Source organism: Vipera ursinii (assembly GCF_947247035.1).
Source record: "Vipera ursinii genome assembly, chromosome: 1".
Classification (NCBI taxonomy): Eukaryota; Metazoa; Chordata; class Lepidosauria; order Squamata; family Viperidae; genus Vipera; species Vipera ursinii.
In genome coordinates, this window is record NC_139512.1 from 257,364,848 (window position 1) to 257,378,439 (window position 13,592).

Consider the following 13,592-nt stretch of genomic DNA (forward strand, 5'->3'; position numbering starts at 1 on the left):
ATGTAAGGATTCCAAGACAAATACACTTGTTTTAGAAGGAGGGAGCAGTCAATAACTATAGGCAGTTTTATTGCATTTGAATTGAAATGTTTCAAGAGACTAGCTTCTCTATTACAGACTATCCATACAATCAAAATAATTTTTCTGTCTTCTTTACATAACCATAATCTAATCAATCTTCCTGTTCTGCATCTGTCCTTCATCACCCGACTGTAGGAAATCAGATACATTTATATACACAAGCAATTTTCCATCCCTCTGTACGCTTCTAGAATCCTAGCTTTCATCAGTGCTGCCCACATAATAGCAATCGCATCTAGACTTACATGCTGCTTCACAGTGCTTTACAGTCCTCTCTAAGCTGTTTAAAGTAAAATTAAAGGTTCCCCCGCACATGCGTGCTAGTCGTTTCCGACTCTAGGGGCTGGTGCTCATCTCCGTTTCAAAGCCAAAGAGCCAGTGCTTGTCCGAGGACGCCTTCGTGGTCATGTGGCTGGCATGACTAGACACCAAAGGCGCACGGAACGCTGTTACCTTCCCACCGTAGTGGTCCCTATTTTTCTACTTGCATTTTTACGTGCTTTCGAACTGCTAGGTTGGCAGAAGCTGGGACAAGTAACAGGCGCTCACTCTGTTACACGGCACTCGGGATTCGAGCCGCCAAACTGCCGATCTTCTGATTGACAAGCTCAGCATCCTAACCCACTGAGCCACTGTGTCCCTTTTCTGTTTAGAGTCAGCATATTGCCCCCAACAATCTGGGTTCTCATTTTACTGACCTCAGAAGGATGAAAGGATGGAGTCAACCTCGAGCTGGTGAAAATCGAACTACAGAACTGCTGAAAGCTGGCAGCCACCACAATTGCGAGCCTTCACTTCTCAAAGCTGTAATGGTGTGTGGGAATGGCAATGGAAGTCAGGAAGAAGAGCTGCAGATGGCGTGTAAACTAATGTGTAAAAGATGTCTCAGAAGGAGAGAGGGCATGGGAAGTTTCAAAAGGGATTCTCTAGAGAGCAAAAGAAGAAGGGAGAAGTAATTTCAGTTTTGGAAGTTTCCATTAATGTAACCTTACTACAGAACAGAGTTAACCCCTCATATTTGCACATCTTGTCTGGACTACCTGGAAGGGCTAACAAAGCACAATTATGTGTTTTCTAAAACGTGAGAGTGAACTGAAGAGAGACATACAAAGTACTGAATTCCAGATCATTAACAGCAACTAAACAGCAGAATCTCCTTTAAAAGGTTTTAATTTCCTCGCCTTAAGATTTCTAGGTTTGGGATACTGAATGTATCCATTAAAAACAATATTGGGAAAAATAACCTCAGTATATTTAATTAAATAAGATATACATGAATCATGATCTAGGAAAACATTATAATCATGATAATCAGTGAAAAGTGGGATTTAATTTCTGTTGCTACTAGGTTAACTTTCAAACACATCTTCCTATTAGAAATAATCATTTAAAGGATTTTGGTTTCTCCTGCTATTAAAAATTAAGAAGTGAGGCTGATTTGGAAGCCTGTGAGTTATGAATAGTCTTGATTTGGGCTCATGGTACTGTTGCAGAAAAAGATTTCCTCTCCCTAGAATACTGAATAGAGATCCGTTTAATGTTCATGTAGACTGAACACACATGTCCAGTCCAAGTAAATTAAAACAAAATCTGTAATGACATAGTAACATAGGATATAATATTTGTAACTCAACATCATGTAGGAATAATACATAAGAATTAAATATTCAATATTTATTTTGAAATGTTTAAAAACTGCTATGTACATCACTCAACAACCTGTCAACAACCCATCACTCAACAGCTCTCTTTTGTAGCCTTCAATTTCCTTCATTCTTCAGGAATTCTAATTTCAAGGAATTTTCTGTGCTGTGAAGAATTGAGAAGCCTGCCTACGAGCCTTGTAAGTGGGAGACACACAAAATAGATAAGTTAGTACAGTACAATACAGTAATTAAAAGAAACAAGTCTATTTATTCTAACTCAATAAAATTAATCCAGTGGTTGTGTTCTGAAATACTTACAACTTTTTCCTCTTCTGTCAGCACACCATCCACAGCTACTATTTGATATTGCTTATGCTTTAAGCCTCCTGGAAGTCTTCGAAATAATTTTAGATTGTTCCCATCGATGCCTTTTAACAATTTTTGCATTTCTTCTGAAGGACAGCCAGGATCAAATATTAGGAGACATAAACTTTTGTTTTTTCTTTCCTCAATTCCGACAATGGTACGACTATGACCTAGTTTTCAGTGCCAAAACCCAAACATATTAATGCACAGTACACACATAGGCAAGAATTACAAACCTCTTAGTTGAAATAAGCTATACAGAATTGCTTCTTATTTAAACATTTTGTTTTTGGAACAAAACCACTTGACTATTTCCAGGAAATGATTTCCACCAAATCATGTTTAAAGCTGCTAATAACACCATATAAGACATGTAATAAATTACAACATAATTACACAACAAGTGTTCAGAAAATGTGAAACCAGGACCAGAAGGTAGTGTTGCTCAAGATGTCTTTGTCAATCCCTCAAAAAAACTAAACAGACTTTAAGTTGAAGAGTCTTTCAACTCTATGATCAAAGGCTATTTAGAGCTTTGTAAGAAATTATGAGCACCTTGAAGTGCACTGAGAAACAGACTGTTTTACTATGCTGATAGTGACACAGCACATGAAACCCATTAGGCACAAGGTCAAAGTGTTCTGAAAACAAGGCTTAAGGTTTTTTTTTTAAAATTGTGTTTTACGATTGCACAATAATTTTCAGACAAGACTGCTCTTAGCCTTTGAATGCTATTCTACAGGGAGAAGGTGAAAGAGAAGCAAGCAAAATAATTAAATTCCATTTACTGCAGACATGATTAAATGTGAAATATTGCTCGTGACTTGGGCAATGTTGTTAGATGAAATACTACAAGAATATTTGAGATGTTAACTTTTAAAACAATGAAATTTTTAAAACAATGAAATTTGAATATTCCAGATTCTGCTCTTCTAACGTGATGAAGTATGATTCACATAACATGTAAGAGAATTGTCATGGAGAATAAATTACTAGAATGGAACTTTATTTTCAGAAATATTTTACAAAAATATCAATCCAGGACAGAGTTCTACTGACCTTGGTGCTGCAGATAAATTGGTGGCTTGGAAGTACTCATAACCTTTCCACTGCTATCTTTACCTGAAGAATAATAGTTTAACACCCATTCAAACAAACGAGGGTGTGTGCCAGAAGAGCCAGTAGGCTGATGAAAGTCAATAATTTGACACCTATAAATTAAATTAAATTAAAATGTCTCCATAAATAGCCAGATAATAAGTGCCATCTGGCATCTTTTAAAATTCTATGCACACAATGATTCTGCCTTTAGATTAAAAATCAGACCCTTGTGATCCTACAAAGTCAACTATATTCAATGGCTGAGCCCATTTATTTCTGGCTTAGTTGCCATGCTGGATACAAATACCAGTTTTAATTTTTCTTTTTCTGTAGGGGCTGCGGACAATTCATTTTTCTACTTGGAAAGAGTTCTGGTTCATCCTGTCTCCAGCTCCTAGTGACTTGGTAGGAAATGATTGGAAGGGGGGAAAAAGGGATGGGAGAGATGTTGGAAAGCACCCAGCCTGGCAAGGATGAGGGATGAAGTACAGAGTTAACCTGGGGTAAATGCGCAATGACAAAAGGGCTAGGATCAACACCCCCCCCCACCCAGTTATTTGGAATCTTATCTAATTCATCTCAATAGGCTGCCATGCTGGAAAGATTCCTGTAGGCAGAACATAATAAACTAGTTAGCTAGATTTCTGCATGGGTGGGTCTGATTGTTCACCACACCCTTGCATAAAACTAAACTAATGCATAAAACATGGGCATAGATGGAGGTACAATTATTATTATTTTTATTCTGTCTTTTTACAAGAAACTCAAGGCAGTGAACATGCTTAATACTCTTTCCTCCTCTTATTTTCTCCACAATAACCCTGTGAGGTGAACTGGGCTGAGAGTGAGCTGCCTAAAGTCACCTCAGCCAGCTTTCATGTGTAAGGCGGGACTAGAACTTAGCATCTCCTAGATTCTGGCCCAACACCTTAATCACTACACCATACTGGCTCTCCTTTATTTATTTTGTATTATGTTTGTTTATTTTATGTTCTTCAACTAACTGGAGAGGGAATGAAGGATTCATACCAGTTCATAAGGGGTAATCATTTTTAATCCTTGTTGTCTATATTTTGCTGGACAGAGGTCAGAAAATTATTAAACGCAATTTGATTATCTGTGAAGACTGGGTGTCAGCAGGTTGGAAATGCCTTAATCTTGGCTTCTAAGATCATTTCCACATTTCGTAGCTTATATTTACAAAAGGATTTCTCTTATTTTAAGAATTTATACCACCACCACCCCTTTGTATGAAACTGCTACGGTGTAGATGTAATAAAATGTTTTATCCTGATACTATTTTTTTAATATTGTTGTTTTCAACTGTTTTAAAAAATATATATATTCTTCAATTATTAATGAACTGAAAATATATAGTTCATAAAAATGTCAGAAAAGTTATTTATCTTTAGTACTGAATGCTATATAAATATTTGACTCAGAACTAAGATTTCCCTTGGTAGTCAACACTTACTTTAGCCTGAGAAAAGTTAAGAGAGAATAAATTTCACATGCTCCTATCCACGCTTTAGTTCCTTGTAATCTACTGTTGAAATGAGAAGCTCCTTGGGGATCAAAACCTTCTTTCCAGGCATCTTCAATCTGTGTTTGTATTTTTGGAATACAAGGAACAGATGAAATATCTAGACAAGAAAGAGGACAACATTTAAAACCTTTCAAAAAGGAACATTTGAATTTACCATATTTTTGTTCTCAGAGATTGTAGATTGTAGAATGTTTGGAAAATATTTCCTTTTGATGGATACATGTATCTGTCAGCAGGTATAATATCAAAGAGAGGAAATTTCTCTTGGAGTAAGACTGGAAAGGTTATATAGGGATAATGTCTTCCCTTTTTAAAAAATAGTAAGTGAAGTCTATGGAGATTCTCAGTCATCCAGGTCAGTTATCCCAAAGATGCTTTTTTCAGGAGGCACCGGGATTTTCTTGTTTTTCTTTGAAGACATTTCTCTTTTCATCCAATAAGAGATGAAGAAGTTTCTTGGATGAGAAGCAAAACGCCTTCAAAGAAAAACAAGAAAGTCCAGTTGCCTCCTGAAAAAGCATCTTTGGTAAATGAACTGCTAACCCTAAGAACATGTAGGTTGATGACAGGGCAGCCGCTGTTTGCCTTAATCTTAACCCAGGAATGGGAAGTTGGGAAAGGGGCTGCAAAAACGATGGTGCTTACCAATCTTTTCTTTTTATCTTTCGTTCAAACTGAGTTTTGGAATGTACTCTCTCAAGAACTGAGGGAACTGACCTCCTTGCTTGCATTTAAAAAGGTCTTCAAATACATTTGGTTCCAACAGGGTTTTATGATAGATATTCTGAATTGATGTCTAATTATTTGAATACTTTATGTTCTGCGGTAGTAGTTACAAACCCCTAGATTTTTTAATCTCGCCTTTATTTTAAAAAAAAACAACTCAAAAAAGTTAAACATACATAATATTCCACCCTCCTCCTATTTTCCCCACAACGACCATCCTGTGAAGAGTGTTGGGCTGAGAGAGAGTGACCAGCCCAAGGTCACCCAGCCAGCTTTCATAATTAAGGCAAGAGTAGAACTCAGTCTCCTAGTTTCTAGCCTGATGCCTTAACTACTAGACCAAAATGGCGATTTATGCTAGTATAATATTAAATATTATAAAAGCTTGCTGTTGTTGTTGTTAGTTGGGAAATCGTGTCCGACCCATCGTGACCCTATGGATAACGTTCCTGAAAGGCCTTCCTGTCCTCTACCATCTTCTGGAGTCCATTTAAGCTCACGCCTACTGCTTCAGTGACTCCATCCAGCCACCTCATTCTCTGTCGTCCCCTTCTTCTATTGCCCTCGATCTTTCCCAGCATTAGGCTCTTCTCTAGTGAGTCCTTGCTTCTCATTAGGTGGCCAAAGTATTTGAGTTTCAACTTCAGTATAAAAGCTTAGTATTAAATAAACTCTTTACACTATTAAAGGAATGTGGAAAATCTAAAATTTGATAATTGTTCTAGAAGAGTTGAGAGTCTGCAGGCTCTGGATATAAATGAATAAAATAAGTTTCAGCCTAGAAGACTCCCTTTTCTTTTTAAGTATTGGCTCTTGCTATTACTCAATTACATTCAACACGTGTCACACCATGTGCTAAGGTCATGTCAGAATAGGGATGTCTACATGCAGACAGGTCTGATGTGGGAGATGAGAACTGATTTCTTCCTGGAAATCCTTTATGAATATTGTGAAATTTCCCCAAAGTAAATGCTCCCTACCTCAGAATCAAAAGAATACTAAATCACACAGGATCCTATGCAAATCTAGTCTGAACTAGATTGCTTTAATTACAGTGAAAGCTGTGTAACAAAGTACAAACCTTTCAAGCAGTCTTTATAGGAGTTATTTCTCAAAAGAGAAGAAAACTGAATTTGAAAATTCCGATAACCACAACCCCAACCTTTGTCTCCAAGAGAACAGTGAAAGTGATCCACTCCCGCAGAAAGCCATACATGTTTTATGTCTTTGCATTCATTCTGATAGTACTGGCACAATGCTTCAGTAATTCCTAGTTTGAAAAAGATGGAAGTGGAGAATTATTACGTTAGCCTAATTTACAATTTATTCAATTATGCAGTTTTACAAGATATGACTGATTATGTGCCATCAAGCCAGTGTTGACTTTTAGCACCTACACACAGATTCTTCAGATTATCTGCCCTCAATCTGGCCTTTTAGGTTTTCCAAAGATATATCTGTCAATACTGTAATCCAACTCCTACTGCAAACAATTGTAAGAAAGTTTATAATGCTAAACAAAAAACACAAGCCTTTTAGAACAGTACTTCAGGTCCAGACTGGAATGGACTATAGATAATATAATGCTAACATATGAAGTGGCTAATTAAGGAGACTAGGCAAGGGGGAAAAAAAACTTTTTCTGACTCAACCCATCATTGGATATCTTTAAAATGAATGTTGCATATTTGAAACAATTACATTTTTAAAGCAGCAATTCAGTTATGGCGCAAAATAAATTAGACAGAAATGTAGACACATTCATAAAAGGTAACTTTCCAGACCAACAATGACCCTACCATACAACCCAACAATAATGACACTGTTCCTACAACTAAAAAGAAAAATGAGTTCTTTCTTCAGAGGAAGAGTATAAATATGACGACTATCAAATGAAAAACTAAGCCATAGATTTTATTTTATCAGAAGGCAATAATTATATTTCCAAGGAATTAATATTTTTGATAACACTGTCCTTAATATAGTTTGTAAGAATCCCCACTTTTAGAACATTTTGTATTCTTACTGTATTAATTTGAGAGCACGAGGGGAAAAAAACCCAGTGATTTCTTAAATGCATCTAGAGAATATCACAATATTAAATGATGAATGGCTATTTAAATAACAATCTTTTTTAGACATCTGAATCAGGTTTTGAAAGAAGAACTTACTAACCTGAAGTCTTTGACTTTCCATCATCAATGCCTAAAGCCAGAGATTCCAGCATATCAGCTCTTCTCCTATGATATTCAGATGGTTGCATTCTTCCAAAATCCACTTCTTTTGCCATGGCTTTTAGTGACTGTTGCTTGTACCCTCCAGAACCATCTAAACCATATTGTCTCTATGGTAGAGAAAAATATTCTTTTAAGGGCGAGTATTGCTGATGACTTGGATCATAGCTTCCCTACTGCCTTAGAACTGACAATGCTGAATGGAATCCAGGGGTAAACAGACATTAGACTGGAAACGTTTCTCTCTAGAAAAGACTTGCGGTATTAAGCTACAGACAGCTAGGAACACTTACAGCTGAATTGCAGAATAGTTAATTAACTGTATAAGGCTTCAATATATTATTTATAGAGAGCTATGTTTGGAAAGTGCATCAGCATTTTATAGAGTTCTTTGGCCCAAAAAGTCTTGCCCTACCTCTTTATTAATAAATCAAGAGATCAACTGAATACTGCATCCAGTTTTGGTCACATTAAAGGTAAAGGTTCCCCCGCACATGCGTGCTAGTCATTTCCGACTCTAGGGGCCGGTGCTCATCTCCATTTCAAAGCCAAAGAGCCAGCGCTTGTCCAAGGACGTCTCCGTGGTCATGTGGCCGGCATGACTAGATGCCAAAGGCGCACAGAACGCTGTTACCTTCCCACCGTAGTGGTCCCTATTTTTCTACTTGCATTTTTACCTGCTTTCGAACAGCTAGGTTGGCAGAAGCTGGGACGAGTAACAGGCGCTCACTCTGCTACACGGCACTCGGGATTCGACCCGCCAAACTGCCGACCTTCTGATCGACATGCTTAGCATTCTAAACCACTGAGCCACCGCGTCACATTACACACACACACAAAAAAAAAAGATCAGCGGAACAGCTTGTCTTCAGAAGTTGTAGGTGCTTCATCACTGGAAGTTTTTAAGACAAGACTGGACAGAAATGGCATAGGGTCTCCTGCTTGAATAGGGGGTTGGACTAGAAGACCTCCAAGGTCCCTTCGAGCTCTATTCTGATTGAAGAAATGTTGTATGAACAATTATGAAAAAAAAAATCAACCACCCATGTAATTTAGTAACGTAAGCTTTATTGTCATTTTTTACTATGAGCACACTGGTCCACATTAAAAATGAAATTCTGTTGCCTGATCTCAAAAGAAGGTACGTATCTACCCATACACATACATACCACACTTATACACATGCTATATACATAAATATATAAACCTACCCCTACACAAACACACACACACATCCATTTTGAATACATAGAGGAAAGACGAAACTTGGGAGTTCACAAGGTTGATGCTATATGGATCAAAACTGTGGCCTCCTCCCATAAGGTAAGAAGGAAAACACATGAAGAGGATGTATAGTGTCCCAAAGTGTGTGTTAATATAGTAATTTATATTCTGCTTTTCTTCCATCATGATTCATGAAATTTTTAAATGCTCTCCCATCTCGGAACTGACCCAATAAGTTCCTTCATATGAAACAAGACCTGTACCTTAATCAGTTGCTTCCAAATATCAACCTCTTTATCTATGAAGAATAAATAGGTACTCATACTTACTGCACATGTAATTTCTCACTTAAAAGACAAATATACCTGCAGCTTTTGGAAATCAGCCTTTTCTTGTCTTGCCGTTTCTGTTTTTCTTTGCCTATCCTCTTCATTTTGAAGATGTTGTGCCAATTCTAGATCATTCAAGTTTCTTCCTATTATGTGAAAAAATATTTAAGTTTTACCATATTTCAAAATGTTGAATATCTAATGTTCCTAAAATATACATATAGTTTCAGCAACAGCTACAGTTTCGAATTTGCAGCATAATTCTATGTATGAATTAATCTATACTCACTGAGGCACAGGATTAAAGTCTTAATTGTGCACATTACATTCATACACACATAATGAAAAGATGAACCAATCAATACAATTCAAATAATTGAATATCTAATGTTCCTAAAATATACATATAGTTTCAGCAACAGCTACCGTTTCGAATTTGCAGCATAATTCTATGTATGAATTAATCTATATTCATTGAAGCACAGGATTAAAGTCTTAATTGTGCACATTACATTCAAACACACATAATGAAAAGATGAACCAATCAATACGATTCAAATAATTTTATGTATTTACTAAAAACATTTATATAGCTGCTTATCTTATATCAAATTCTGATTACTACTCATCAGTGTAATACTACAAAAATTATAAACTGAAATTATGCTATTTCATATATATCTAAACTGGTTTACTTGATCAGTAAATTATATTAATTTACACTTGAAGCACTGTTGTTAACTTGCAGGATGTAATTCTTCACAGTCATAACTGCTTTGTTTGTTTCTAAGGTCCATAATGCTCATGCCTGGAACTTAACTCATATCCTAAGTAATGCTCAATTATCATCCTCAGTGAGATCAACATTCCAGCTAGCAGAGAAAGAATTCAGGAATTTATCTGTCCCCTACATCTCTGAAACTCTGTTCCAGATATGAAAAAGCTTCAGTGCAACAGTGTGGGGAGCATACAGTGGATGCCAGGAGGAAGAAAAATGAGCCATGTTTTCTCTTCCTCCAGAAGAAATGTTTGTAAGGTTGTTTTGAACCGAATAATTCTAGAAAATTTCTGAAGGTATAGCATAGCATGCAACTATCCTATTCAGAGGCAAAGACTCATCACTCATTTCCTGGGCAAAACAATTTGTTTACATAAGGTTAAAAATATAATTGCTTGTTTAAAAAAAATAGTATTTATTATTTGACAAAGGCAGGGATATATTTATGGAACTCTTATAGCACTGACATGGTATCACTCAGCTGGATAAAGCAGGAAAACCTTAAATGGATATTTCGGATGGCAACTTGGGAGATGTGGTTCTCAACGGTTATATAGGGCAAGGAGTGTTATTTTTAGCTTTCAATACTAGAAATCTGCTAATCAGATGTGTATTGTCCTATTAGATTTCAACTTATATACAAAATAATTTACAGCTTTTAAAAATGTATATTGTCTTATTTCAGTGGCCCTTGATTGAAAAAAACAGTGATTCAATGACTCAAAGGTTTTGAGGCAGAGGCTTGCATCTGTTATTTAAAAACTATTTTCCACTGCCTATGACATTTTATTATTTAAACTATTTAAGCTGTAGGTTACTTATCTACTCTGAACACAAATGAGTATCTTACGTGCATGGTATTTCAGTGTCTATGAGATTCATATAGTATTAGAAGAAACAGCCAACTGACAATACTGAAGCATTTTTTCCAATTACAATATATTGCTTTATCAACACGTTGAATTACTTGATGTCTTATTTTAGAATCCTTTATTTTACCTTCTAAAGTGCTGCATTCATCCAGGTGCAATTCAACATGTTCTTGCAGAACTGGATAATCGGTACAAATAAGGTGACATATTGGACATTCATATAGAGGCAGACCACTTTCTGCATTGGAAAAAAATATTTAAAGACTAAATGACAATTTTACTGGCCAATCCTATAAAAATCAAAGAAGCCAAACAACCCCCAAACTCTTTGTATTAAGAGTCATGGTGTTACTCAAAGACATACAGTAATGGCAATTAAAATGATGGTCTTAAACAAACTTGATACTTAAGTACCAGAAACAGCTGGCAGTCAAAGTTTGGCATTTTAATCTGTACAGAACAGGTTTTGCTGTATAAAGAATCAAGGCAGTGTATTAAAGAGACTAGTCTTTCCTTAGCCACAAATTTGGGACCACACAAATCTACCTCACAACGTTGTTTGCTGTAGGAAAAGAAGAAGGATGAAGAGAGTGTCATGTGCATTGCAATGAGCTCTTCAACCAACAGCAGAAAATATAGTGACGAGATGCAGTTTACACAAAGTCCCATAAGAGACGCAAGATATGTGTGTGTCCACTGACAATGAGAGCCGTGTGTATCCTGTGTAAAAAGATACAAGATCAAGACTCAATACTAAGCAGGTGTTTTGCACACCCTTATGGCTATTTTTGAGGAGATACAAATTTGGGGAAGGAAACAGGGAAGAATCCCTGAGCCTTCCCGAGCACCGTCTTATTTTAATGCACCTTTTGCTTAAAATGCAAGATCCGGTTGCCATTAGAAGGACGCATGAGGAAGACGCACCAAACTCCAAGCGCTCGGTGAGAAAACCTAGACTCCCTGGAGACACAATTCAATCACACTTTGCACCTCTGCAACAACCGGCAGGCGCTTCGCCCCTTAAGTAAAGTGCTGGCAGGTAGGAGACTGCAAATGGAACTCAGCTGTTGTTTCCAGACCGCCAAGCCTCGCAGTGTCGGAGGACGAAGGAGGGCCGGTTGTGCATTCGCGCTCGACTCACCAGGAAGGGAAGACGGAGGAAGAGTGAGAGCACCTACAGGCGGACTTCCCTGCCGAGTTCCCCTGGACACGTCCATTACCCGGCTGCGCGCCGGACATCCCCGAGTGGCTCCTCCTTCTCGGAATTCAAATAAGCCCCGCCCTTTTAGACCAAGCCAAACAATCGCAAACCCTCCTGAAAGCGTCCCGCCGTTCCGAAGCAGGCGGAGATGGAGGGACTGCGCGAGCGCGTTCCTTAATGAGGCGTGTCAAACTGGCGGCCCGCGGGCCGGAGGCGTCACGCGTAGGCCACGCCAGTCCCTGCTCTGCAAAGACAAAAAAATATCGCGATACGTCACGATAGGTCACGTGACGCGATCGAGTTTGACACATATTTAAAAAAATATGGGCTGTCACGTGTGTTTTGGCCCCGTTAATAACGTTGCGTCAAAACTCGTTTTCCCCAAAACTGCTGAGCACATAGCTTTGAGTTTACAGCTTCTATGGCTTGTGCACCCGCTACTCTGTGATGGGAGCTGTCACTACCGGGTTTCTATGGTTTCTCCTTCACGAGCTTGCTGTACGTCTCTATAGACAACGCCACATTTCTACCCAGCGCGCAAAGATAAATTTTGAAATAAGCAAGCACGTTCAAGAGAATAACGTAATCAATGGTTGTCAGAATGATATATTAAAAGCAATCACTATGTTGGTCTAGGACAGGGGTAGGCAACCTCGGCTCTTTTATGACTCATGGACTTCAACTCCCAGAATTCCTGAGTCAGCATAGCTGACTCAGGAATTCTGGGAGTTGAAGTCCATGAGTCATAAAAGAGCCGAGGTTGCCTACCCCTGGTCTAGGACAAAACATCCATCCTGTTATTTTAAAAGGTCATTACCAGGATAATATGAAAAGCAATTTTTGTATCTTTAACTCCGTAACGACCAGCAGCGAGAAGGAAGGACTCGGTGACACTGGCGATGAGTGCACTTTTAGGAGACCTGAAAGAACAGTTAGGCACTGGAGAACGTCATGGACAATATCTATGTGATTGCTAGGAGTCGAAAACTACTCGAAGGCACATAATCATCCAACAGATTTTTAGTTTTTAACGGACAGGAAAAAATATTCGGTCGGAAGCGGCAAAAAGGCAGGGTTACGAAGAGAAGACTTTCACTGTGTGAATGAAGCAGATGGGCGGCTATACAATAAAAACTTAGCTTGCAAACACTCGGTTCCTTGCCGGCTTTAAAGTTAAAGCCGATTAACTGAAACAGTCAATACAGACGGCTGTATTTAGACGATGCGTTCTGCATTTACATTTCAGAGTGGATAGGTTAAAAAACATTAGGACATGAACTCTAAAGTCAACTGTTCCCGAAAGTGTGTTTCCAAGAGCTAGCTTGGGTCGGTCAGTCAGTCTGTCTGTCTGTCTGTCTGTCTGTCTGTCTGTCTGTCTGTCTGTCTATCTATCTATCTATCATCTGTGTATCTCTATAGATCTACTCACTCTAACCTTTTCTTATCTCTATGGAGCTTTTGGGGAAACCTCGGCGCAGTTCAACCAAT

At 38.0% G+C, this 13,592-nt stretch overlaps 1 protein-coding gene across 1 annotated transcript; it reads right to left on the reverse strand.

The window, feature by feature from the left end:
* Positions 1-632: 632 nt before the first annotated feature.
* On the reverse strand, positions 633-12,196 carry ZUP1 (zinc finger containing ubiquitin peptidase 1). Its single transcript, XM_083350807.1, has 9 exons — positions 12,045-12,196; positions 11,031-11,141; positions 9,290-9,399; positions 7,642-7,810; positions 6,548-6,736; positions 4,669-4,837; positions 3,153-3,304; positions 2,046-2,263; positions 633-1,921 (listed from the first exon to the last, which is right to left on the reverse strand). Exons 1-9 carry the CDS (start codon positions 12,118-12,120, stop codon positions 1,874-1,876), a joined length of 1,242 nt encoding a protein of 413 aa, XP_083206933.1. The 5' UTR covers positions 12,121-12,196; the 3' UTR covers positions 633-1,873.
* Positions 12,197-13,592: the final 1,396 nt, after the last annotated feature.

Excerpts from the sequence above, each read along its gene's own strand:
- ZUP1 (XM_083350807.1), bottom strand. The coding sequence starts at position 12,120 with ATGGACGTGTCCAGGGGAACTCGGCAGGGAAGTCCGCCTGTAGGTGCT. Across the intron at positions 11,142-12,044 it reads TCCTCCGTCTTCCCTTCCTG|AAAGTGGTCTGCCTCTATAT; the intron begins GTGAGTCGAGCG and ends TTTCCAATGCAG. Across the intron at positions 3,305-4,668 it reads TTAACTTTTCTCAGGCTAAA|GTGTCAAATTATTGACTTTC; the intron begins GTAAGTGTTGAC and ends TTTAATTTATAG.